At 45.7% G+C, this 25,798-nt stretch overlaps 2 protein-coding genes across 2 annotated transcripts; one reads left to right on the forward strand and one right to left on the reverse strand.

Annotated features, from left to right (window-relative positions):
• Window positions 1–3,353: 3,353 nt before the first annotated feature.
• LOC139419510 (zinc finger CW-type PWWP domain protein 2-like) lies at window positions 3,354–6,495 on the reverse strand. The gene is made up of 3 exons (XM_071169473.1): window positions 6,152–6,495; window positions 5,318–5,480; window positions 3,354–4,290 (listed from the first exon to the last, which is right to left on the reverse strand). Exons 1-3 carry the CDS (start codon window positions 6,463–6,465, stop codon window positions 4,156–4,158), a joined length of 612 nt encoding a protein of 203 aa, XP_071025574.1. The 5' UTR covers window positions 6,466–6,495; the 3' UTR covers window positions 3,354–4,155.
• Window positions 6,496–7,229: 734 nt separating this feature from the next.
• LOC139419003 (5-azacytidine-induced protein 2-like) lies at window positions 7,230–25,468 on the forward strand. Its single transcript, XM_071168813.1, has 9 exons — window positions 7,230–7,418; window positions 9,230–9,465; window positions 11,091–11,106; window positions 11,786–11,877; window positions 13,511–13,610; window positions 14,658–14,791; window positions 15,414–15,463; window positions 18,803–18,933; window positions 24,452–25,468. The coding sequence occupies exons 2-9, from the start codon at window positions 9,241–9,243 to the stop codon at window positions 24,889–24,891; spliced, it is 1,188 nt and encodes a 395-aa protein (XP_071024914.1). The 5' UTR covers window positions 7,230–7,418; window positions 9,230–9,240; the 3' UTR covers window positions 24,892–25,468.
• Window positions 25,469–25,798: the final 330 nt, after the last annotated feature.

The following is a 25,798-nucleotide window of genomic DNA, read 5'->3' on the forward strand; positions in this document are numbered from 1 at the left end:
CTCCAAACAGAATCCTTTCAGATCCTTAATATCCTCTGTCTGTGCTTATGGACCGGCTCTTTTCAATTCACACCACAGGTTTTCAATATGTTTAAAGTTCGGAGACTTGATTTTGTGGTCAATTAACCATTTCTTTGTGGATGTTGATGTGTGCTTGGGGTTATTGTCTTGCTGGAAGATCCACTTGTGGCCAAGTGTCAGTCTCCTGGCAGAGACTACTAGGTTTTTATCTAAAATGTCCTGGTACTGGGTAAAGTTCATAATGCCGTTGACCTTAACAAGGATCCCAGGACCAGTGGAGGCTAAACAGCCCCATAACATCACAGATCCACCACCATGTTTTACAGTAGGTATGAGGTTATTTTCTACATATGCATCCTTCTTTCACACGCCAAACCATTGTGTGTTCGTTACCAAAGAGCTCTAGAGAGAGAGAGAGATAACTAGAGTCACCCATTACTAACAACCTCCACTACACCGTGATGAATAAACCAGAAACATATGAAGACCCTCACAGACTCAGTTTATAACAACAAACCAGAAACATATGAAGACCCTCACAGACTCTGTGTTCATAACAACAAACCAGAAACGTATGAAGACCCTCACAGACTCTGTGTTCATAACAACAAACCAGAAGCATATGAAGACCCTCACAGACTCTGTGTTCATAACAACAAACCAGAAACGTATGAAGACCCTCACAGACTCTGTGTTCATAACAACAAACCAGGAATCAAATAACCTGAAAAGCTGCTGACCAGCTAAGAACAGAAAACATCAAGTAGACAGAAAATCTCTGCCAGTGAAGCTGTTTAGACTGGTAGGAAGTAGGTAGGATGTCGGTAGGAAGAAGGGGTATATACAGTACATTATCCTGCTATATACAGTACATTATCCTGCTATATACAGTACATTATCCTGCTATATACAGTACATTATCCTGCTATATACAGTACATTATCCTGCTATATACAGCAGATTATCCTGCACTATACTGCTATATACAGTACATTATCCTGCTATATACAGTACATTATCCTGTACTATACTGCTATATACAGCACATTATCCTGCACCATACTGCTATATACAGTACATTATCCTGCTATATACAGTACATTATCCTGTACTATACTGCTATATACAGTACATTATCCTGCTCCATACTGCTATATACAGTACATTATCCTGCAATATACTGCTATATATAGTACACTATACTGATATATACAGTACATTATCCTGGACCATACTGATATATACAGTACATTATACTGCACTATACAGTACACTATACTGATATATACAGTACATTATCCTGGACCATACTGATATATACAGTACACTATACTGCTATATACAGTACATTATCCTGCTATATACAGTACATTATCATGCGCCATACTGCTATATATAGTACATTATACCGCTATATACAGTACATTATCCTGCAATATACTGCTATATGCAGTACACTATACTGATATATACAGTACATTATCCTGGACCATACTGATATATACAGTACATTATACTGCACTATACAGTACACTATACTGATATATACAGTACATTATCCTGGACCATACTGATATATACAGTACACTATACTGCTATATACAGTACATTATTCTGCGCCATACTGCTATATACAGTATATTATCCTGCTATATACGGTACATTATCCTGCTCCATATTGCTATATACAGTACATTATCCTGGACCATACTGCTATATACAGTACATTATCCTGCTATATACAATACATTATCCTGCTATATACAGTACATTATCCTGGACCATACTGCTATATACAGTACATTATCCTGCTCCATACTGCTATATACAGTACATTATCCTGGACCATACTGCTATATACAGTACATTATCCTGCTATATACAATACATTATCCTGCTATATACAGTACATTATCCTGTACTATCCTGCTATATACAGTACATTATCCTGGACCATACTGCTATATACAGTACATTATCCTGCTATATACAATACATTATCCTGCTATATACAGTACATTATCATGCGCCATACTGCTATATACAGTACATTATTCTGTACTATACTGCTATATACAGTACATTATCATGCACTATACTGTTATATACAGTACATTATCCTGCTCCATACTGATATATACAGTACATTATCCTGCTATATACAGTACATTACCATGCACTATACTGCTATATACAGTACATTATCCTGCTCCATACTGCTATATACAGTACATTATCCTGCTATATACAGTACATTATCCTGCACCATACTGCTATATACAGTACATTATCCTGCTATATACAGTACATTATCCTGTACTATCCTGCTATATACAGTACATTATTCTGGACCATACTGCTATATACAGTACATTATCCTGCACTAAACTGCTATATACACTACCTTATCTTGCTCCATACTGCTATATACAGTACATTATCCTGCTATATACAGTACATTATCCTGCGCTATACAGTACATTATCGTGTACTATACTGCTATATACAGTACATTATCATGCACTATACTGCTATATACAGTACATTATCCTGCTCCATACTGCTATATACAGTACATTATCCTGCACTATACTGCTATATACAGTACATTATCCTGCTATATACAATACATTATCCTGCTATATACAGTACATTATCATGCGCCATACTGCTATATACAGTACATTATCCTGCTATATACAGTACATTATCCTGGACCATACCGCTATATACAGTACATTTTACTGCTATATACAGTACATTATCCTGCTCCATACTGCTATATAATGTACATTATCCCGCACTATACTGATATACACTACATTATCACACTATGTACAGTACATTATCCCACTCCATACTGCTATATACAGTACAATATTCTACACCATACTGCTATATACAGTCCATTATCCTGCTATATACAGTCCATTATCCTGAGGTAATTAAGCAGTGATTGTCGCTGCACTACCGTGGTTCTCTTGTCTGATACCAAGGTTTATTTCCTACATTCTCTGACCTTTAAACACCATGAGGAATACACCATGCAGCCGTGTTGCACTGGAATAACAACAACAACATAACAACAACAACATAACAACAACAACATAACAACAACAACATAACAACAACAACATAACAACAACAACATAACAATAACAACATAACAATAACAACATAACAATAACATACGATGATGACAACTTGAGAATGAATGAACACAGAGAAAGATTTAACAAACGGGCCAAACAGGAAAGACTGTACCGAGGACGAAGGCTTCTTCATACTGCCAGTCACCACATGTCTTCAACAATGACCACAGTAAACAAATATTTTTGAAAAATATAACATTTCAATGAAATATCATACAATATAAAGCACTTTAAGGGGAGAGGATTAACATGTCTTGAAGAAAAAAACTATCTGGAAATATCTTGTTAAAAAATAAAAAATCTTTATTTCTTGTTTCCTGCAGTCATCAGGTCCTCCAGACAGGTGGCGCTGTCAAACCTGAACCCTTCTATGATCAGAGTGTCTCCGTCCTCCTCGATGCCGGCATCCCACATCCTAATCCTCTGGTCCCGCTGTCACAACACCAATAACACACATAACACGTAGCGACGTCATTTTATCTCATTGAAAATAGTCAAATCATTGGCTGTGTGTACAGTGTCACATATCCTAATAGCAGTGGATACTGGATACCCAGGAGACTGTTAGTAACATACAGAAGTTACTAGAACCTAAAAAAAATGTCTCTACCTTGCCCTGGTTGTCCTGCTGGTTGGAGTATTGTCTGAGCATCCTCTCAATAGCATGCATTAACCTCTGAGCCTGACTCAACACTGACACACAGTCATAGGGGGGGGGGATCACATCATGCAACACAGAATCAACACATTATCATCACAGAACTATTTGGACAACAGCACGGCACCATCTGCATATATCTGAATGTATTTTATCTACCTATTTCAAATATTAAACAGATTTAAAATATGAAACATTGGAACCCGATTCTGGAAACTTCCTGAATGTCGTAAAAAAAAACAAATGTACCATGTTTAAGAAAAGACAGTGGTCAGGTGACAGTATCTCAGAGACTCTTATCAATGCAGTTATTCAGATGTAAGTCTACTCACAATCCTGTGGCTGGAAGTGGCTGATCTGCAGTCTCTCCTCACAGCCCATCTCCCTGACCTTAGCCACTTCCTCCATCGCCACCTCATACGACTTCCTCATAGCGCCTCGCAGGTTCCTGTATCTGGGCTATGCCGGATTTTAAAAAAAACTTTTATTTTGTTTCTCAGACACAGATTAAGCCTAGTTTTGGAATTAAAAAAAAAAAAAAAATGTATTAGAGATTCTCCATTGAGAGGTTTTATTCTAGTTTTAGGACCAGGCGAAATCTGTGTCTGGAAAAAAACAGCGCAAAATGTTTTTAACTCCCTCCACGATAGAGTATGTGTAACGTTCCTCGTCGGGCAAAAGAGAAGAGGACCAAAATGCAGCGTGATGATTATCCATTTTAATAGAATACTTGAACAACGAACAAGAAAACGACGAAATGAACGAAGACTAAACAGTCCTGTACAGTGACCACCAACACTGGAAACAGGAACAATCACCCACACCCCACAATACAAAACAGGCTACCTAAATATGGTTCCCAATCAGAGACAACGACTAACACCTGCCTCTGATTGAGAACCATATCAGGCCAAACACATCGAAACAGACAAACTAGACATACAACATAGAATGCCCACTCATATCACACCCTGACCAACCAAAACATAGAAACAAACAAACTAGGACATACAACATAGAATGCCCACTCATATCACACCCTGACCAACCAAAACATAGAAACAAACAAACTAGACATACAACATAGAATGCCCACTCATATCACACCCTGACCAAACAAAACATAGAAACAGACAAACTAGGACATACAACATAGAATGCCCACTCATATCACACCCCGACCAACCAAAACATAGAAACAGACAAACTAGGACATACAACATAGAATGCCCACTCATATCACACCCTGACCAACCAAAACATAGAAACAAACAAACTATGGTCAGAGTGTGACAGTATGTCTCGTCATATCACACCCCGACCAACCAAAACATAGAAACAAACAAACTAGACATACAACATAGAATGCCCACTATAACTATGGTCAGTGTGTGACAGTATGTCTCGTCATATCACTGAATCTTTCATCTCTATTCGCCTTCACTAAGGAACATTAAACTGGCACAGAAAGGAAAAAGATACATACTCTAGTGGAGGAGTTGTGGTAGAGTTCTACATGCTTGGCAGCAGCCCAGAATCTGGTATGAGGTTTCCCCAGGAACTCAACATGGTAGTGCTCCACATAACCCTCGCTGTCCAGCCTCACATACTCCTCCACGTTGGGGTCTGGACTTAGAATGGCTGGCCACCTGGAGAGAGCAACAATGATTAGTGAACGCTTTATCGGACACTGGTATGGATGAATTCAATAGAACTAACTGTAGTAGCTAAGTGCCTGTTTTCATGGAACTAGATGAAACATATTTCTGGACTAAACAGGTATTTAGGCCCAGGGTTAGTGCCTGTTTTCATGGAACTATATTAAACCTATTTCTGGACTAAACAGATATTTAGGCCCAGGGTTAGTGCCTGTTTTCATGGAACTAGATTAAACCTATTTCTGGACTAAACAGATATTTAGGCCTAGGGTTAGTGCCTGTTTTCATGGAACTAGATTAAACCTATTTCTGGACTAAACAGATATTTAGGCCCAGGGTTAGTGCCTGTTTTCATGGAACTATATTAAACCTACTTCTGGACTAAACAGATATTTAGGCCTAGGGTTAGTGCCTGTTTTCATGGAACTAGATGAAACCTATTTCTAGACTAAACAGATATTTAGGCCCAGGGTTAGTGCCTGTTTTCATGGAACTATATTAAACCTACTTCTGGACTAAACAGATATTCAGGCCTAGGGTTCGTGCCTGTTGTCATGGAACTAAATTAAACCTACTTCTGGACTAAAAAGCCCTTTCAGGCCTAGCCTTGATCTGAGTCCTGGAAACGGGCACATAAGCACTGACTGCCAACCATTCCGTACCATGGCCAGTTACATGCTTTCACCAGCACCAGGCTCCCGACAGGCAGCCCGGAGTACACAACCTTCAGGCCATGTTCCTTGAACTGGGAGTTGTTGGGGAAAGGGCCCTGAGGGATGCTGCAGTGGCTGAACAGAGGGTCTGGGTTCATTTGACAGTGCCAGGACTTGCCATGGTCCGGCTCAGCCACCGTTTCATCACCCTTTGGTACCAGTCTCCATTTCAGACATCTGGGAGAGTTGCACTGGACCCAGGTCTTGTCTGCATAGTAGGATGTTTCATCCTCATTGGCATTCAGGTCTGGAAGAAGACTCATTTTTTTTAACAGCTGAACTGAGCGATCTTGGCTGACCTAAACAAGTAAACACAAACATGTTGGCTAGCTAGCCCATCTGATATTGTCATAGAGAAAATAAATCAGTGTCAGCGATCTATAATGTATTTGCTAAGACTACTTGCTAGCAAATATGTTTGAATATACTGAGCTACTAGCTAGACAATTAATGAATGGCCTTTGCTAATGATCCACACATTTAGATCGTCATGATTCTAGCTAACGTTAGCCAGCTGGCTAACAACATTCTAGCTTTGGATTAAAAAATAATCATTCTCATTAGCGCCTAGCTAACGTCCCTATTCGTTCAAGTCGTTTCAAAAATATATTAATAGGTAACTTACTGGCTGGCTAGCTATCTCCGAATAAATGTATTTAACCTTACACAGATTGAATCGCTAATGTGCATCACTACTACTAGCGAATTTAGCTAGCCAGCTCGCATTTTGCTAGCTACCCGGCAAAAGGCTAAAATAATGGAGTGCCGAACTTTGCAGGGGAGAGGTCAGAAGAAACCCGAGACCAGAAATGCTGTTCATGTCATATTTTTTTTTGTATGAATACACATGATATTGTTTCTATAATCTCTAACCCATAGTTTGGAAGCTTTTCAAATATTATAGTATTCATCCGAGTAGTTTATCTAGCTACACAACCAGATTCATAGTTTTTTTTTTAAGTCGAGGATGACATCGGGGCTTTTATTTTGAAAGTCACATCAACCCCGGAAGTTTTTTAAAGTGACATTTCACAAGACGTCGGACGTTTCCTGGTTCATGTTTAATCACAAATGTATTTTATATCGAAAACATATCAAATAACGATTTACAACAGAGAGGTCTATTTTTTTGGCATCACAGTCGTCCCGTAAATTGGTACTAAACCATGCTCGGTAGATACACAACGTGATATCGTCGAAAACAACATCAACAAAGGTAAAATAAGCTAACGCGGCTAGCTAGCATCAATTGATCATCAGCTGGCTGCGTATTCTTGTATCGTTTAGCTGCCAGATAACTGCTATAAGACTGTCATAGAAAACTGTCTCACAGTTGTAAGGTCTAGGTTAGCAATTTAGCACGATAGATAACACATCAGTCTTTAGTTTTGGTTGATCCATATTGAATAAATGGCCTGTCCCGAGTTGCTAACGGTAGCTAGCTATGCTAACGTCCTTCGAAATGCTGATGTTTTGATTTTTTTTCCTGGTGTGGTGGAAAGGGACCTGTTTATTTTATGACAACCTGATATTTGTACGAATTGTTTTTAACCGATAATTGATTATGGTTTTAACTAATCGTTTCAATAATAGATAGATTCATTTCAACAAGTGTCATGACATACAACGTTGGTTTTGGTTTCTCTTTGACGCAACAGTTCCTTAGCTCTCACTTCCGTTATCGTGTAACATTGGGACACAACATCAGGAGTCGGTGTATTGGGAATCCAACCAATACACAGACTCACGATGTTGTGTCCCAGAGCTGGTTATCGTGGTGTCTTGCACACGCAGCCAAGCCCAATGCAGAGCTGGTTATCGTGGTGTCTTGCACACACAGCCAAGCCCAACGCAGAGTGTTATGGCTCAGATAAGAAAGAGAGAGGTGTTCAACCTGCTCCTCCTATTTATTTTTTAACTTTTCTCTGCATTTTCAAGCAGTGAGATCAACTCATCGCTAGAATCTCAATCCTGGATTTGTAGCACAACTGGCACGGCGCACAACGATTGTCATTCTAAAGTCTGCTGGAAATAAATACATTTGTTCCCAAATATATGCAACTCTGTCAAACTCATGACTATTGTTTTGTCTTAGTTGTGTTACTACTGACTCCTCGGGTCTACCTCTGTTCTCTACTAGCTAGGCCTGGCATGGAGCTTGGCATTATTGTCTTAGTTGTGTTACTACTGACTCCTCGGGTCTACCTCTGTTCTCTACTAGCTAGGTCTGGCATGGAGCTTGGCATTATTGTCTTAGTTGTGTTACTACTGACTCCTCGGGTCTACCTCTGTTCTCTACTAGCTAGGTCTGGCATGGAGCTTGGCATTATTGTCTTAGTTGTGTATAATTGACTCCTCGGGTCTACCTCTGTTCTCTACTAGCTAGGTCTGGCATGGAGCTTGGCATTATTGTCTTAGTTGTGTATAATTGACTCCTCGGGTCTACCTCTGCTCTCTACTAGCTAGGCCTGGCATGGAGCTTGGCATTATTGTCTTAGTTGTGTATAATTGACTCCTCGGGTCTACCTCTGCTCTCTACTAGCTAGGCCTGGCATGGCGCTTGGCATTATTGTCTTAGTTGTGTATAATTGACTCCTCGGGTCTACCTCTGTTCTCTACTAGCTAGGTCTGGCATGGAGCTTGGCATTATTGTCTTAGTTGTGTATAATTGACTCCTCGGGTCTACCTCTGCTCTCTACTAGCTAGGCCTGGCATGGAGCTTGGCATTATTGTCTTAGTTGTGTATAATTGACTCCTTGGGTCTACCTCTGTTCTCTACTAGCTAGGCCTGGCATGGAGCTTGGCATTATTGTCTTAGTTGTGTGTAATTGACTCCTCGGGTCTACCTCTGCTCTCTACTAGCTAGGCCTGGCATGGAGCTTGGCATTATTGTATTGTCTTAGTTGTGTATAATTGATTCCTTGGGGCTACCTCTGCTCTCTACTAGCTAAGCCTGGCATGGAGCTTGGCATTATTGTCTTAGTTGTGTATAATTGACTCCTCGGATCTACCTCTGCTCTCTACTAGCTAGGCCTGGCATGGAGCTTGGCATGGAGGCAGTGGAGGATGATATCTGCATTCTGAAGCATGAGACAGCGTACGGTGGAGCAGGGGAGAGCCCCGTGTCCGTGTGTGCTGGGGACGAGTCCGTAGCCTCCCACTTTGCCTTGGTCACAGCGTACGAGGACATCAAGAAGAGGCTGAGAGACACGGAGAGAGAGAACACACTGCTGAGGAAGAGAGTCAAACAACTGGAAGATAAGGTACAGGATGGGGGGGGGGGGGGGTGGTGGGGCTTCATTAAGACACAACAGGAACAACTTCATACATGCGTATATTGATACAGTAAGTTCTCAGCAGTAGCATTAAAATACAACTTTATTATCCTGATAGAGTCATTGATTTATTTTTGGGGAACAGATAAAACCTCAAATGGTCAAAGTACATCTAGCTCAATTGTCATGGGTTGTTCGCACAGTAAAACATTGTCACTTATCAATGTGTTGAGGTAATCCTGTTCATGGAGAGGCTTGCATCATGAGATTCAACAGCAGTGTGTTGTACCCTGTAGCTGTGTGTTGTACCCTGTAGCTGTGTGTTGTACCCTGTAGCTGTGTGTTGTACCCTGTAGCTGTGTGTTGTACCCTGTAGCTGTGTGTTGTACCCTGTAGCTGTGTGTTGTACCCTGTAGCTGTGTGTTGTATCCTGTAGCTGTGTGTTGTACCTGTAGCTGTGTGTTTTAACCTGTAGCTGTGTGTTGTAACCTGTGGCTGTGTGTTGTACCCTGTGGCTGTGTGTTGTACCCTGTGGCTGTGTGTTGTACCCTGTGGCTGTGTGTTGTACCCTGTAGCTGTGTGTTTTAACCTGTGGCTGTGTGTTTTAACCTGTGGCCGTGTGTTTTAACCTGTGGCTGTGTGTTTTAACCTGTAGCTGTGTGTTGTATCCTGTAGCTGCGTGTTGTACCCTGTAGCTGCGTGTTGTACCCTGTGGCTGCGTGTTGTACCCTGTGGCTGCGTGTTGTACCCTGTGGCTGTGTGTTGTACCCTGTGGCTGTGTGTTGTACCCTGTGGCTGTGTGTTGTACCCTGTGGCTGTGTGTTGTACCCTGTGGCTGTGTGTTGTACCCTGTGGCTGTGTGTTGTACCCTGTGGCTGTGTGTTGTACCCTGTGGCTGTGTGTTGTACCCTGTGGCTGTGTGTTGTACCCTGTGGCTGTGTGTTGTACCCTGTGGCTGTGTGTTGTACCCTGTGGATGTGTGTTGTACCCTGTGGCTGTGTGTTGTACCCTGTGGCTGTGTGTTGTACCCTGTGGCTGTGTGTTGTACCCTGTGGCTGTGTGTTGTACCCTGTGGCTGTGTGTTTTAACCTGTGGCCGTGTGTTTTAACCTGTGGCCGTGTGTTTTAACCTGTGGCTGTGTTGTACCCTGTGGCTGTGTGTTGTACCCTGTGGCTGTGTGTTGTACCCTGTGGCTGTGTGTTGTACCCTGTGGCTGTGTGTTGTACCCTGTAGCTGTGTGTTTTAACCTGTGGCTGTGTGTTTTAACCTGTGGCTGTGTGTTTTAACCTGTGGCTGTGTGTTTTAACCTGTAGCTGTGTGTTGTATCCTGTAGCTGCGTGTTGTACCCTGTAGCTGCGTGTTGTACCCTGTGGCTGTGTGTTGTACCCTGTGGCTGTGTGTTGTACCCTGTGGCTGTGTGTTGTACCCTGTGGCTGTGTGTTGTACCCTGTGGCTGTGTGTTGTACCCTGTGGCTGTGTGTTGTACCCTGTGGCTGTGTGTTGTACCCTGTAGCTGTGTGTTTTAACCTGTGGCTGTGTGTTTTAACCTGTGGCTGTGTGTTTTAACCTGTGGCTGTGTGTTTTAACCTGTAGCTGTGTGTTGTATCCTGTAGCTGCGTGTTGTACCCTGTAGCTGCGTGTTGTACCCTGTGGCTGTGTGTTGTACCCTGTGGCTGTGTGTTGTACCCTGTGGCTGTGTGTTGTACCCTGTGGCTGTGTGTTGTACCCTGTGGCTGTGTGTTGTACCCTGTGGCTGTGTGTTGTACCCTGTGGCTGTGTGTTGTACCCTGTGGCTGTGTGTTGTACCCTGTGGCTGTGTGTTGTACCCTGTGGCTGTGTGTTGTACCCTGTGGCTGTGTGTTGTACCCTGTGGCTGTGTGTTGTACCCTGTGGCTGTGTGTTGTACCCTGTGGCTGTGTGTTGTACCCTGTGGCTGTGTGTTGTACCCTGTGGCTGTGTGTTGTACCCTGTGGCTGTGTGTTGTACCCTGTGGCTGTGTGTTGTACCCTGTGGCTGTGTGTTGTACCCTGTGGCTGTGTGTTGTACCCTGTGGCTGTGTGTTGTACCCTGTGGCTGTGTGTTGTACCCTGTGGCCGTGTGTTGTAACCTGTGGCCGTGTGTTTTAACCTGTGGCCGTGTGTTTTAACCTGTGGCCGTGTGTTTTAACCTGTGGCCGTGTGTTTTAACCTGTGGCCGTGTGTTTTAACCTGTGGCCGTGTGTTTTAACCTGTGGCCGTGTGTTTTAACCTGTGGCCGTGTGTTTTAATCTGTAGCTGTGTTGTAACTGATGTGTGGTTGTAACCTGTAGCTGAAGGACCCCAGTACGTCAACAAGGCCTTCAGTGCCTACCGTGGCATCTACATGGAGAAGGAGGACCTGCAGCTGGAGCTTAATAAACTGGTATGTACAGTCCACTAGGTCCAGCTGGTGTGTACAGTCCACTAGGTCCAGCTGGTGTGTACAGTCCACTAGGTCCAGCTGGTATAGACAGTCCACTAGGTCCAGCTGGTGTGGACAGTCCACTAGGTCCAGCTGGTATAGACAGCCCACTAGGTCCAGCTGGTATAGACAGCCCACTAGGTCCAGCTGGTGTGGACAGCCCACTAGGTCCAGCTGGTGTGTACAGTCAGCTGGTGTGGACAGTCCACTAGGTCCAGCTGGTGTGTACAGTCCACTAGGTCCAGCTGGCGTGGACCGTCCACTAGGTCCAGCTGGTGTGTACAGTCCACTAGGTCCAGCTGGTGTGGACAGTCCACTAGGTCCAGCTGGTGTGGACAGTCCACTAGGTCCAGCTGGTGTGGACAGTCCACTAGGTCCAGCTGGTGTAGACAGTCCACTAGGTCCAGCTGGTGTGGACAGTCCACTAGGTCCAGCTGGTGTGGACAGTCCACTAGGTCCAGCTGGTGTGGACAGTCCACTAGGTCCAGCTGGTGTGGACAGTCCACTAGGTCCAGCTGGTGTGGACAGTCCACTAGGTCCAGCTGGTGTGGACAGTCCACTAGGTCCAGCTGGTGTGGACAGTCCACTAGGTCCAGCTGGTGTGGACAGTCCACTAGGTCCAGCTGGTGTGGACAGTCCACTAGGTCCAGCTGGTGTGGACAGTCCACTAGGTCCAGCTGGTGTGGACAGTCCACTAGGTCCAGCTGGTGTGGACAGTCCACTAGGTCCAGCTGGTGTGGACAGTCCACTAGGTCCAGCTGGTGTGGACAGTCCACTAGGTCCAGCTGGTGTGGACAGTCCACTAGGTCCAGCTGGTGTGGACAGTCCACTAGGTCCAGCTGGTGTGTACAGTCCACTAGGTCCAGCTGGTGTGTACAGTCCACTAGGTCCAGCTGGTGTGGACAGTCCACTAGGTCCAGCTGGTGTGGACAGTCCACTAGGTCCAGCTGGTGTGGACAGTCCACTAGGTCCAGCTGGTGTGGACAGTCCACTAGGTCCAGCTGGTGTGGACAGTCCACTAGGTCCAGCTGGTGTGGACAGTCCACTAGGTCCAGCTGGTGTGGACAGTCCACTAGGTCCAGCTGGTGTGGACAGTCCACTAGGTCCAGCTGGTGTGGACAGTCCACTAGGTCCAGCTGGTGTGGACAGTCAGCTGGTGTGTACAGTCCACTAGGTCCAGCTGGTGTGTACAGTCCACTAGGTCCAGCTGGTGTGTACAGTCCACTAGGTCCAGCTGGTGTGTACAGTCCACTAGGTCCAGCTGGTGTGTACAGTCCACTAGGTCCAGCTGGTGTGTACAGTCCACTAGGTCCAGCTGGTGTGGACAGTCAGCTGGTGTGGACAGTCCACTAGGTCCAGCTGGTGTGGACAGTCCACTAGGTCCAGCTGGTGTGGACAGTCCACTAGGTCCAGCTGGTGTGGACAGTCCACTAGGTCCAGCTGGTGTGGACAGTCCACTAGGTCCAGCTGGTCCGTATCTCTTCCTGTCTTTATCCTGTCTCTTTGTAACCGTCTCTCCTCCTCTCTCCTTCACTGACTCTTCAATTTTTACTCTTCATCATATCTATCTTTTTTTTTAACTGTGTTTCTCTAGAAGAGGGAGAAGAGTGAGTCTGAGAGGCTCCTGAATGAGCAGCTGCAGGCCAAAGAGATGGAGCTGCTGCAGTTAAAGACTGAGATGGAGACCAGCCAAGGTACTTTAATGACCAGGGACTTAACCTCAGCCAAGGTACTTTAATGACCAGGGACCAGCCAAGGGACTTTAATGATCAGGGACTTAACCTCAGCCAAGGGACTTTAATGACCAGGGACTTAACCTCAGCCAGGGGACTTTAATGACCAGGGACCTAACCTCAGCCAAGGGACTTTAATGACCAGGGACTTAACCTCAGCCAGGGGACTTTAATGACCAGGGACTTAACCTCAGCCAAGGGACTTTAATGACCAGGGACTTAACCTCAGCCAAGGGACTTAACCTCAGCCAAGGGACTTAACCTCAGCCAAGGGACTTTAATGACCAGGGACTTAACCTCAGCCAGGGGACTTTAATGACCAGGGACCTAACCTCAGCCAAGGGACTTTAATGACCAGGGACTTAACCTCAGCCAGGGGACTTTAATGACCAGGGACTTAACCTCAGCCAAGGGACTTTAATGACCAGGGACTTAACCTCAGCCAAGGGACTTAACCTCAGCCAAGGGACTTAACCTCAGCCAAGGGACTTAACCTCAGCCAAGGGACTTTAATGACCAGGGACTTAACCTCAGCAAAGGGACTTAACCTCAGCCAAGGGACTTAACCTCAGCCAAGGGACTTAACCTCAGCCAAGGGACTTAACCTCAGCCAAGGGACTTTAATGACCAGGGACTTAACCTCAGCCAAGGGACTTTAATGACCAGGGACTTAATCTCAGCCATGGGACTTTAATGACCAGGGACTTAACCTCAGCCAGGGGACTTTAATGACCAGGGACTTAACCTCAGCCAAGGGACTTAACCTCAGCCAAGGGACTTAACCTTAAGGGACAGTTAATGCCCATGACTTTTCACTGAGTCTAGACGCTCAAATCCCAATGTGCCCACTATCCCACAGACAAGCTAGAGTGTTCATTGTTCAACCTTCTCTACCCTGATGTTCAACGTTTCTACAGTGTTACAGAAGTAGAAGGGGACTGATGTCACATGACCCAGAAGTGACAACGTTGTATTCTAACCGTGTGTGTGTGTTCTCTGTCTCCATAGTGATGAAGTCTCTAACCAGTACTCAGGACTACTGGCAGGTGGACAGGATCAACAGTGAACTGAAGATGCATACTCTGCAGGAGGAGTTGGAGAGGATGACTCTGGAGAAGAACCGACTGCAGGGACACTGTGGGGTAAGACTATATGGATATAGAACTAGTGTGTTTCATTCATAAAGGTTCTGTTGACCCAAAAACCCTGGTGAAGGTCTGTTGACCCAGAAACCCTGGTGAAGGTCTGTTGACCCAGAAACCCTGGTGAAGGTCTGTTGACCCCAAAACCCGGTGAAGGTCTGTTGACCCAGAAACCCCGGTGAAGGTCTGTTGACCCAGAACCCTGGTGAAGGTCTGTTGACCCAGAAACCCGGTGAAGATCTGTTGACCCAAAAACCCCGGTGAAGGTCTGTTGACCCAGAAACCCAGTGAAGGTCTGTTTACCCAAAAACCCGGTGAAGGTCTGTTGACCCAAAAACCCAGTGAAGGTCTGTTGACCCAAAAACCCCGGTGAAGGTCTGTTGACCCAAAAACCCAGTGAAGGTCTGTTGACCCAGAAACCCGGTGAAGGTCTGTTTACCCAAAAACCTGGTGAAGATATGTTGACCCAGAAACCTTTGTTTGAGGTCCATTAACACACATTGTGGATCAACCAGAATGCCAGTGTAGTTTCCCTGGCTTTCTTTTCCAGACATGGTCTGTGAACTACGCTCTTATTCTAGGGTTTCAATTATAACTCTTTTGATGACCTCCCTCTTCCTAGGATTCTTCTGGAACTGACTGTGACCAGAATCACGTGGAGTCCAACCCCAGGTATGTCCTTCATCTCCTCAGAACTACTTCTTCAGGTTTGACACCAGGGGGGAAAGATCTCACTAAATAAATTGAAGCAGAATTTAGCCCCATTTGAAACACCTGTCATTGTGTAGATGCCATACACCAGCCACCAGGTGGAGACAGAGCATTGTTTACCTCTGTAGATCTATGTCTGTAGTTTACCTAGCAACAGGGTTCACTTTCAATAAGAAACTCGTCTGAGTACTGGGACATGCCACTCAGATAGACGGATCGTACTAGAATAGACTAGGATGCATGCCACTCAGATAGACGGATCGTACTAGAATAGACTAGGATGCATGCCACTCAGATAGAAGGATCGTACTAGAATAAACTAGGATGCATGCCACTCAGATAGACGGATCGTACTAGAATAGACTAGGATGCATGCCACTCAGATAGAAGGATCGTACTAGAATAGACTAGGATGCATGCCACTCAGATAGACGGATCGTACTAGAATAGACTAGGATGCGTGCCACAGAAATTCAAGGCATCAGTTGTTGCAAAACAACCAACTCTGCCAGTTGTCCCCATGCTGATGAACACTAATATCTTATCTCTCTTACACTGGCTCTATATACACTCACTGGCTCTATATACACTCACTGGACTCACTGGCTCTATATACACTCACTGGCTCTATATACACTCACTGGCTCTATATACACTCACTGGCTCTATATACACTCACTGGACTCACTGGCTCTATATACACTCACTGGCTCTATATACACTCACTGGCTCTATATACACTCACTGGACTCACTGGCTCCATATACACTCACTGGTTCTGTATACACCCACTGGCTCTATTTACACTCACTGGACTCACTGGCTCTTTATACACTCACTGACTCTATATACACTCACTGGCTCTATATACACTCACTGGACTCACTGGCTCTATATACACTCACTGGCTCTATATACACTCACTGGCTCCTATATACACTCACTGGCTCTATATATACTCACTGGACTCACTGGCTCTATATACACACATTGGCTCTATATACACTCACTGGCTATATATATATATATATTTACACATACCATACGCTCACACACACATATTGACGCCACACACAGACACTCTTTCACACACTTCACACTCTTCACGTTGCTGCTACTCTGTTTATTGTCTATCCTGATTGCCAAGACACTTTCACCTCCACCTACATGTACATATTACCTCAACTACCTGCTACCCCTGACTCTGTACTGGTACTCCTTGTATATAGTCTCATTACTACCTGGTACCCCTGCACCGTGACTCTACTCCTTGTATATAGTCTCATTACTACCTGGTACCCCTGCACAGTGACTCTGTACTCCTTGTATATAGTCTCATTACTACCTGGTACCCCTGCACCGTGACTCTGTACTCCTTGTATATAGTCTCATTACTACCTGGTACCCCTGCACAGTGACTCTGTACTGGTACTCCTTGTATATAGTCTCATTACTACCTGGTACCCCTGCACAGTGACTGGTACTCCTTGTATATAGTCTCATTACTACCTGGTACCATTGCACAGTGACTCTGTACTCCTTGTATATAGTCTCATTACTACCTGGTACCCCTGCACAGTGACTCTGTACTGGTACTCCTTGTATATAGTCTCATTACTACCTGGTACCCCTGCACAGTGACTTTACTCCTTGTATATAGTCTCATTACTACCTGGTACCCCTGCACCGTGACTCTGTACTCCTTGTATATAGTCTCATTACTACCTGGTACCCCTGCACAGTGACTCTGTACTCCTGGTATATAGTCTCATTACTACCTGGTACCCCTGCACAGTGACTGGTACTCCTTGTATATAGTATCATTACTACCTGGTACCCCTGCACATTGACTCTGTACTGGTACTCCTTGTATATAGTCTCATTACTACCTGGTACCCCTGCACAGTGACTCTGTACTCCTTGTATATATTCTCATTACTACCTGGTATCACTGCACAGTGACTCTGTACTGGTACTCCTTGTATATAGTCTCATTACTACCTGGTACCCCTGCACAGTGACTCTGTACTCCTTGTATATAGTCTCATTATTTTATTGTGTTACTATTTCCTAGTTTATTTAGCAAATGTTTCATCCTTAAACTATACATGGTTGGGAAATGGCTGGTGAAGAAGCATTTCACTGTAAAGTTCACTACAGCTGTGTGTGTATCAGGAGCGTTTGACAAATACAAAGGGATTTGATCTCATTTGGACCTCCTCCAGTACATTATTATGTCCACTAGTTGGCGCTACAGACCCAGAGTTTTATTCATAGAGAACAAAGTAATAGCCTTTTATCGCACCGAACAGGTGCCTGTCTGAAACGATTCCTTCTCCATCCTGTGAATCTCACAGAGAAATCTTTTAAGCCCGAGCATCTTTTTTTTTTTTTTAAAGTGTAAGGTTTGAAAAGCACTTGGCAAATAAATATGTTATAATTCAGTAGAAAATCAGTAACGTTGTAGATTTTTTATATTTTTTTATCCCCTGGTGTCTCTCTCTCCGCTGAGTCCGGTTTAGTCTGTGTTCATGAGATCTGTGCTCCTCTACAAGGCAGTCTTCCAGGTGCTGCCACCAACATCACGTCTCAAACTCCCCTTTTTGATGCTCAAAACATCTTGTCTTGTTCATTTATTTATTTATTATTTAAATTTTTTTCGTGGTATCCAATTGTTAGTAGTTACTGCTCGGGAGAGACGAAGGTTGAAGGTCATGCGTCCTCCAAAACACAACCCAACCAAGCCGCACTGCTTCTTAACACAGCGCGCATCCAACCCGGAAGCCAGCCGCACCAATGTGTCGGAGGAAACACCGTACACCTGGCGACCTGGTCAGCGTGCACTGCGCCCGGCCCGCCACAGGAGTCGCTAGTGCGCGATGAGACAAGGATATCCCTACCGGCCAAACCCTCCCTAACCCGGACGACGCTAGGCCAATTGTGCGTCACCCCATGGCCTGCTGCGATGCAGTGCCTTAGACCACTGCGCCACCCGGGAGGCCCCTTGTCTTGTGCATCTTGACTCTATAATCGAAAATATGTATTTAGGTCTTTGCGTTAATGTATAATGTTGAAGGATTTTCCTTCTATTATCAATTAAATGTATTTATTTTAATATTCTGGAATTGCTTGGAGCAGCAGAAAGGGGCAGCATTACTGTTTTCACAAATATAAAAAATAATAATCTGTGTATTCCTGATTTAAGTATGTATTGTGCAAATGTAAATGGTCCTGTAGATGAATGTAGGAGTGTTGTCCTGTAGTGTCGTCTCATTGTAGTCTTGTATTGTTATTTTACAGCGATAAGGCAGTGCTACAGTCCTATGAGGCCCTGGCCACTGAGATCTCCTCTCTACACTCAGTGTTGAAACAACAGTCTGACCTGGTGAAGAAGCTCGGAGACAAATCACAGCTAGCAGCTCACAGACGAGGTGAGTTACAAACCACAGCTAGCAGCTCACAGACGAGGTGAGTTACAAACCACAGCTAGCAGCTAACAGACGAGGTGAGTTACAAACCACAGCTAGCAGCTAACAAACGAGGTGAGTTACAAACCACAGCTAGCAGCTCACAGACGAGGTAAATTCTAAACCACAGCTAGCAGCTAACAGCCGAGGTAAATTCTAAACCACAGCTAGCAGCTAACAGCCGAGGTAAATTCTAAACCACAGCTAGCAGCTAACAGACGAGGTCAATTCTAAACCACAGCTAGCAGCTAACAGACGAGGTAAATTCTAAACCACAGCTAGCAGCTAACAGACGAGGTCAATACTAAACCACAGCTAGCAGCTAACAGACGAGGTCAATACTAAACCACAGCTAGCAGCTAACAGACGAGGTCAATACTAAACCACAGCTAGCAGCTAACAGAGAAGGTAAGTCCTGGCTGGGGGCACTTTCAGCAGACGTTCTGTAATGATCTGGAAGGTTGCAGACAGAAATGTCTTGAGATGTGTGTATTTTCTAGGTAATGTATTTCTATCTGAACAATCCAGGATAATGTGCCCTCATTAACATAATCCCTATGTATGAGGGAGAGGGCCTCGGACTAAAGAGCAGATCTTCTGACATACTGCTACTTATTTAGTGTAGAGAAATGAATGTTTTCTCTTCAGGTTCCCTTCCCCCTTCTCTCTGAGTGATAACGAAACCCAACCTGTCTTTTCACACATCTTAAAACAACATGCCATCAACAAGGAATCTTTCAAAATAAAAGTTGTTGATGAAAGAGAGTCTACTATACTACTGTAGGCTAGGTGGAAGAAAGAGGGATGCTACTGTAGGCTAGGTGGAAGAACGAGGGATGCTACTGTAGGCTAGGTGGAAGAAAGAGGGATGCTACTGTAGGCTAGGTGGAGAAAGAGGGATGCTACTGGAGGCTAGGTGGAAGAAAGAGGGATTCTACTGTAGGCTAGGTGGAGAAAGACAGCTGAGCTATTATCATAGCACTACAATGGTAGAGGATATATTAGGATATTAAAGCCATCTCTCTTTCCTGTTCTGATGTTTTTCACCCCTGAAGAGATGTAGTTTGTTGCTATTCTCTTTGTGGAACAGGGGACCAAACAAGAGGTGTAAATTAGAATGAAATATAAAGAGCAGATATATTTATTCTAGTGAATATCCCAGACTAATCCTGTTTCCTAGATGAGAGAGAAAAAGGGGAGAGGTGTATTTATTCAAAGACACCGAGCATCTGTATTCGTCAGAGGTTCTTACTACGAAATCACTTTTATTCAAATGGGAAACTCTCATGAGACTCTCTCTCTCTCTCTCTCTGTCTCTCTCTCTGTCTCTCTCTGCCTCTCTCTCTGTCTCTCTCTGCCTCCTGCTCTTCCATCAAACACAGAGGAACTCTCATTTAAACTTTATTATTATCTGCTCAACAGGATGATTGGATAGAAAACCAATGATGTGTGTGTCTAATGTTGCATGCGTTTGTGCTGCATATTAAAGAGGGTGTGTGTGTGTGTGTGTGTGTGTGTGTGTGTGTGTGTGTGTGTGTGTGTGTGTGTGTGTGTGTGTGTGTGTGTGTGTGAGACGTTTGACTGAACTGCTCTGACTCTCTTTACCATAGAAATAAATGTATATTCTCTTTAAATATTGTTGCTAAGCCATGTTATCTCTTGAGGGATGCATCTCTCTAAAAGCCTTAATCAGGCCTGGGTGTGTTGTGTTTCTGAAGCCTGTCTAGTTCTGAAGGGAACGTCAGAGGTGTGATTCTCACTCCCATCTCTCCTCACACTACTCAGCCCAATTAGCTATACAGCCTCTGGAAACTACAGTGTCTGGCTGGCTGTCGCTCTGCCTGTCTGGCTGGTTGTCGCTCTGCCTGTCTGTCTGGTTGTCCCTCTGCCTGTCTGTCTGGTTGTCCCTCTGCCTGTCTGGCTGTCTGTCGCTCTGCCTGTCTGGCTGGCTGTCGCTCTGCCTGTCTGGCTGGCTGTCGCTCTGCCTGTCTGGCTGGCTGTCGCTCTGCCTGTCTGTCTGGTTGTCCCTCTGCCTGTCTGTCTGGTTGTCCCTCTGCCTGTCTGGCTGTCTGTCGCTCTGCCTGTCTGTCCCTCTGCCTGTCTGTCTGACTGTCCCTCTTCCTGTCTGGCTGGCTGTCCCTCTGCCTGTCTGGCTGGCTGTCCCTCTGCCTGTCTGTCTGGCTGTCCCTCTGCCTGTATGTCTGGCTGTCCCTCTGCCTGTCTGTCTGGCTGTCGCTCTGCCTGTCTGTCTGGCTGTCGCTCTGCCTGTCTGTATGTCTGTCGCTCTGCCGGTCTGCATGGCTGTTCGTCTGTCTGTCGGTTTGTCGCTCTGGCTGTCTGTCGCTCTGCCTGTCTGGCTGTCTGTCGCTCTGCCTGTCTGTCTGTCACTTTGATTTCTAGAGGATAAAACTAAACTAAAATGCTGACTGAATGTAAGATAAATCATTTCTTACTAAATATGTTGTCTATTATATTCACACACTGTTTACTAATTCCTTTTCAGCATCACCCAACCCAACCACATATCCCTAAAGGTACACTCTGTCAGCATCACCCAACCACACATCCCTCAAGGTACACAGGAACCATCTTTAATTAATTAGCCTAGTTATTGGCATTCATCCAATTTAGAGGATTCAATTCATCCAATGTAGAGGATAATGGATATCAATCAACAGCATTTAGAGTTGATTATTGAGCCCAAATGATTACTAGAGCCAGTCGCACTAACTGAAATGATTACTAGAGCCAGTCACCCTAACTGAAATGATTACTAGAGCCAGTCACCCTAACTGAAATGATTACTAGAGCCAGTCACCCTAACTGAAATGATTACTAGAGCCAGTCACCCTAACTGAAATGATTACTAGAGCCAGTCACACTAACTGAAATGATTACTAGAGCCAGTCACCCTAACTGAAATGATTACTAGAGCCAGTCACCCTAACTGAAATGATTACTAGAGCCAGTCACCCTAACTGAAATGATTACTAGAGCCAGTCACCCTAACTGAAATGATTACTAGAGCCAGTCACCCTAACTGAAATGATTACTAGAGCCAGTCACCCTAACTGAAATGATTACTAGAGCCAGTCGCACTAACTGAAATGATTACTAGAGCCAGTCACACTAACTGAAATGATTACTAGAGCCAGTCACCCTAACTGAAATGATTACTAGAACCAGTCACACTAACTGAAATGATTACTAGAGCCAGTCACACTAACTGAAATGATTACTAGAGCCAGTCACACTAACTGAAATGATTACTAGAGCCAGTCACCCTAACTGAAATGATTACTAGAACCAGTCACACTAACTGAAATGATTACTAGAACCAGTCACACTAACTGAAATGATTACTAGAACCAGTCACACTAACTGAAATGATTACTAGAACCAGTCACCCTAACTGAAATGATTACTAGAGCCAGTCATAATAGACAGTGGAATAAATGGTGTGGTGTTGCGATACTAAGAGAGTTCCATGGACAAATTGCAACATAATCCAAATGAATATTCTCTGGTCTTCATGAACAGTCAGGTGTGATGAGTTGCTTTGATTGAAATTGATTTATTTTCTTGAGTGCTGCTTTTGGGTAGGTGGCAAGGGTGATGGTGGCTGTCTGGCTGTCTGTCCCTCTGCTTTGGGGTAGGTGGCAAGGGTGATGGTGCCTGTCTGTCCCTCTGTTTTGGGGTAGGTGGCAAGGGGGATGGTGCCTGTCTGTCCCTCTGCTTTGGGGTAGGTGGCAAGGGTGATGGTGCCTGTCTGGCTGTCTGTCCCTCTGCTTTGGGGTAGGTGGCAAGGGTGATGGTGCCTGTCTGGCTGTCTGTCCCTCTGCTTTGGGGTAGGTGGCAAGGGTGATGGTGCCTGTCTGGCTGTCTGTCCCTCTGCTTTGGGGTAGGTGGCAAGGGTGATGGTGCCTGTCTGGCTGTCTGTCCCTCTGCTTTGGGGTAGGTGGCAAGGGTGATGGTGCCTGTCTGGCTGTCTGTCCCTCTGCTTTGGGGTAGGTGGCAAGGGTGATGGTGCCTGTCTGGCTGTCTGTCCCTCTGCTTTGGGGTAGGTGGCAAGGGTGATGGTGCCTGTCTGGCTGTCTGTCCCTCTGCTTTGGGGTAGGTGGCAAGGGTGATGGTGCCTGTCTGGCTGTCTGTCCCTCTGCTTTGGGGTAGGTGGCAAGGGTGATGGTGCCTGTCTGGCTGTCTGTCCCTCTGCTTTGGGGTAGGTGGCAAGGGTGATGGTGCCTGTCTGGCTGTCTGTCCCTCTGCTTTGGGGTAGGTGGCAAGGGTGATGGTGCCTGTCTGGCTGTTTGTCCCTCTGTTTTGGGGTAGGTGGCAAGGGTGATGGCGCCTGTCTGGCTGTCTGTCCCTCTGCTTTGGGGTAGGTGGCAAGGGTGATGGTGCCTGTCTGGCTGTCTGTCCCTCTGCTTTGGGGTAGGTGGCAAGGGTGATGGTGCCTGTCTGGCTGTCTGTTCCTCTGCTTTGGGGTAGGTTGCAAGGGTGATGGTGCCTGTCTGGCTGTCTGTCCCTCTGCTTTGGGGTAGGTGGCAAGGGTGATGGTGCCTGTCTGACTGTCTGGCCCTCTGCTTTGGGGTAGGTGGCAAGGGTGATGGTGCCTGTCTGGCTGTCTGTTCCTCTGCTTTGGGGTAGGTGGCAAGGGTGATGGTGCCTGTCTGGCTGTCTGTCCCTCTGCTTTGGGGTAGGTGGCAAGGGTGATGGTGCCTGTCTGGCTGTCTGGCCCTCTGCTTTGGGGTAGGTGGCAAGGGTGATGGTGCCTGTCTGGCTGTCTGTCCCTCTGCTTTGGGGTAGGTGGCAAGGGTGATGGTGCCTGTCTGACTGTCTGGCCCTCTGCTTTGGGGTAGGTGGCAAGGGTGATGGTGCCTGTCTGGCTGTCTGTCCCTCTGCTTTGGGGTAGGTGGCAAGGGTGATGGTGCCTGTCTGGCTGTCTGTCCCTCTGCTTTGGGGTAGGTGGCAAGGGTGATGGTGCCTGTCTGGCTGTCTGTCCCTCTGCTTTGGGGTAGGTGGCAAGGGTGATGGTGCCTGTCTGGCTGTCTGTCCCTCTGCTTTGGGGTAGTTGGCAAGGGTGATGGTGCCTGTCTGGCTGTCTGTCCCTCTGCTTTGGGGTAGGTGGCAAGGGTGATGGTGCCTGTCTGGCTGTCTGTCCCTATGCTTTGGGGTAGGTGGCAAGGGTGATGGTGCCTGTCTGGCTGTCTGTCCCTCTGCTTTGGGTTAGGTGGCAAGGGTGATGGTGCTAAATACTGGGTCTTGTTCAGTAGGGCATAACGTTGTAGAACATAATGCAACTGAAAACCAACAATTGGTGTCATTGTACCAGTTCAGTTTAGTACCGAAACAACCGCGTCAAAATGTTTCCTCCTGTTTTGACGTCTACTGAACACGACCAGGGAAAAACATTCTAATTATCTGACAACCTGATTTTGAAGAAAGTTAAAGAAAATGTTTGTGCCCTTCTCTCTCTCTCTAGCTGTACCAACTGTCCCTGTGCAGTGCCTGGACGATGTGGAGAAGAACCTGAGCCATGGAACAGTCTGCATGACCGTGCCCCGAGCCCCTAGTGCCCCCCCTGTCCCCTCCAGCTCTGGCCGGCCCTGCCTTCCCCCCGTGGGCCCACCGGCTCTGGAGGGTCTCAGGGAGGACTACTGGCCAAACGGTCCCTGGTCCAGCCACTACCCTGGTGCCTTGGGTCTGGACAGTACTAGTCCTGTCCTCCTGCCTCCTCCTCCTCTCAACCAGGCCTCTCTAGATGACTCCTCCTGGTCCTTCCCCTCCCCGCCCAAACCCAGCGACGCCCTCTTCTGGGAGGGCCAGAGGCAGGGTCTGAGCCAGGGCAGCCCCATCCACTCCTCCAGGGGTAGTACCCCCATGAGCCCTAATGGAGACTGGGCCAAGCCCCCACCCTACTGAGGTGGAGGACCCCCTGGCTCTAAGGCTGCCCTGCCGTGCAACACCCAACCTGCCTTAAGATGAGGAGACAACTCCTATGGACTCTCCAGCCTGGGGAACTTGCTCCAGGATGATTCAACTAGCCACAGAGCAAACCACGGGAGAAGCTTCTGATGGGCTACCCTCTGACCCGGCCCAGACACACTGATGACTCCCCTCCCTGGGAATCAGGTGGCAGAGAAAGGAAGGGGTTTCATCTACCCAAGAGAGAAAGATGATGGGATGAGTCCTAGACAGCCAGATTATGACTGTGTTTATGTGTGTGTGTATCCCATACTGGTATTTACTAGAGCTCAAAGCTGTAGTGAACTAATCCACAGTCTGACTGCTTTTCAATTTTAGCCCCTCCCTCCTAATGTGACTTATTTACATGTTATGTATTATAAAGGTATATAGTCAATCCTTCTGTTATCTGTCCTTAATAATATAGAGGTCATAGTGTGTCTGCGCTGTAACAGATACTGGTATATATATATATATACACCCCCCAGTAAGCACCTAAAGCTGTTTTTAATCACACAACACAGCGTAGCCTAGTGGTTAGAGGGGTGGGGGCAGGTAGCCTAGTGGTCAGAGCGTTGGGCCAGTAACCGGAAGGTTGCAGGATCGAATCCCTGGGTTGACGTGGTTAAGAAGCTGTTTGGGCCAATAGCACCAAAAGCCAAAAGTTTTTAACCACACAACACAAGGTTTTAAATCTCCACGCAGCTTGCCTTGTCCTAAATCCCATAACAAGGCAAATCTGTCAGTTGTTTCAGATACTGATGGCTAATTTGTATTGTATTTGTTTACAACTTACATTACACTACCAACAGTATGTGGACACCTGCTCCTCGAACATCTCATTCCAAAATCATGGGCATTAATA

This window comes from Oncorhynchus clarkii, chromosome 2 (assembly GCF_045791955.1).
Source record: "Oncorhynchus clarkii lewisi isolate Uvic-CL-2024 chromosome 2, UVic_Ocla_1.0, whole genome shotgun sequence".
Lineage (NCBI taxonomy): Eukaryota > Metazoa > Chordata > Actinopteri > Salmoniformes > Salmonidae > Oncorhynchus > Oncorhynchus clarkii.

Bases quoted from the DNA above. Each gene is read 5' to 3' on its own strand.
- LOC139419003 (XM_071168813.1), top strand. From the start codon at position 9,241: ATGGAGCTTGGCATGGAGGCAGTGGAGGATGATATCTGCATTCTGAAG. The intron at 13,611-14,657 runs GTACTTTAATGA...CTGTCTCCATAG, and splicing joins TGAGATGGAGACCAGCCAAG to TGATGAAGTCTCTAACCAGT. The intron at 18,934-24,451 runs GTGAGTTACAAA...CTCTCTCTCTAG, and splicing joins GCTAGCAGCTCACAGACGAG to CTGTACCAACTGTCCCTGTG.
- LOC139419510 (XM_071169473.1), bottom strand. From the start codon at position 6,465: ATGAGTCTTCTTCCAGACCTGAATGCCAATGAGGATGAAACATCCTAC. The intron at 5,481-6,151 runs GTACGGAATGGT...TGCTCTCTCCAG, and splicing joins AAAGCATGTAACTGGCCATG to GTGGCCAGCCATTCTAAGTC. The intron at 4,291-5,317 runs GTATGTATCTTT...AATCCGGCATAG, and splicing joins ACCACAACTCCTCCACTAGA to CCCAGATACAGGAACCTGCG.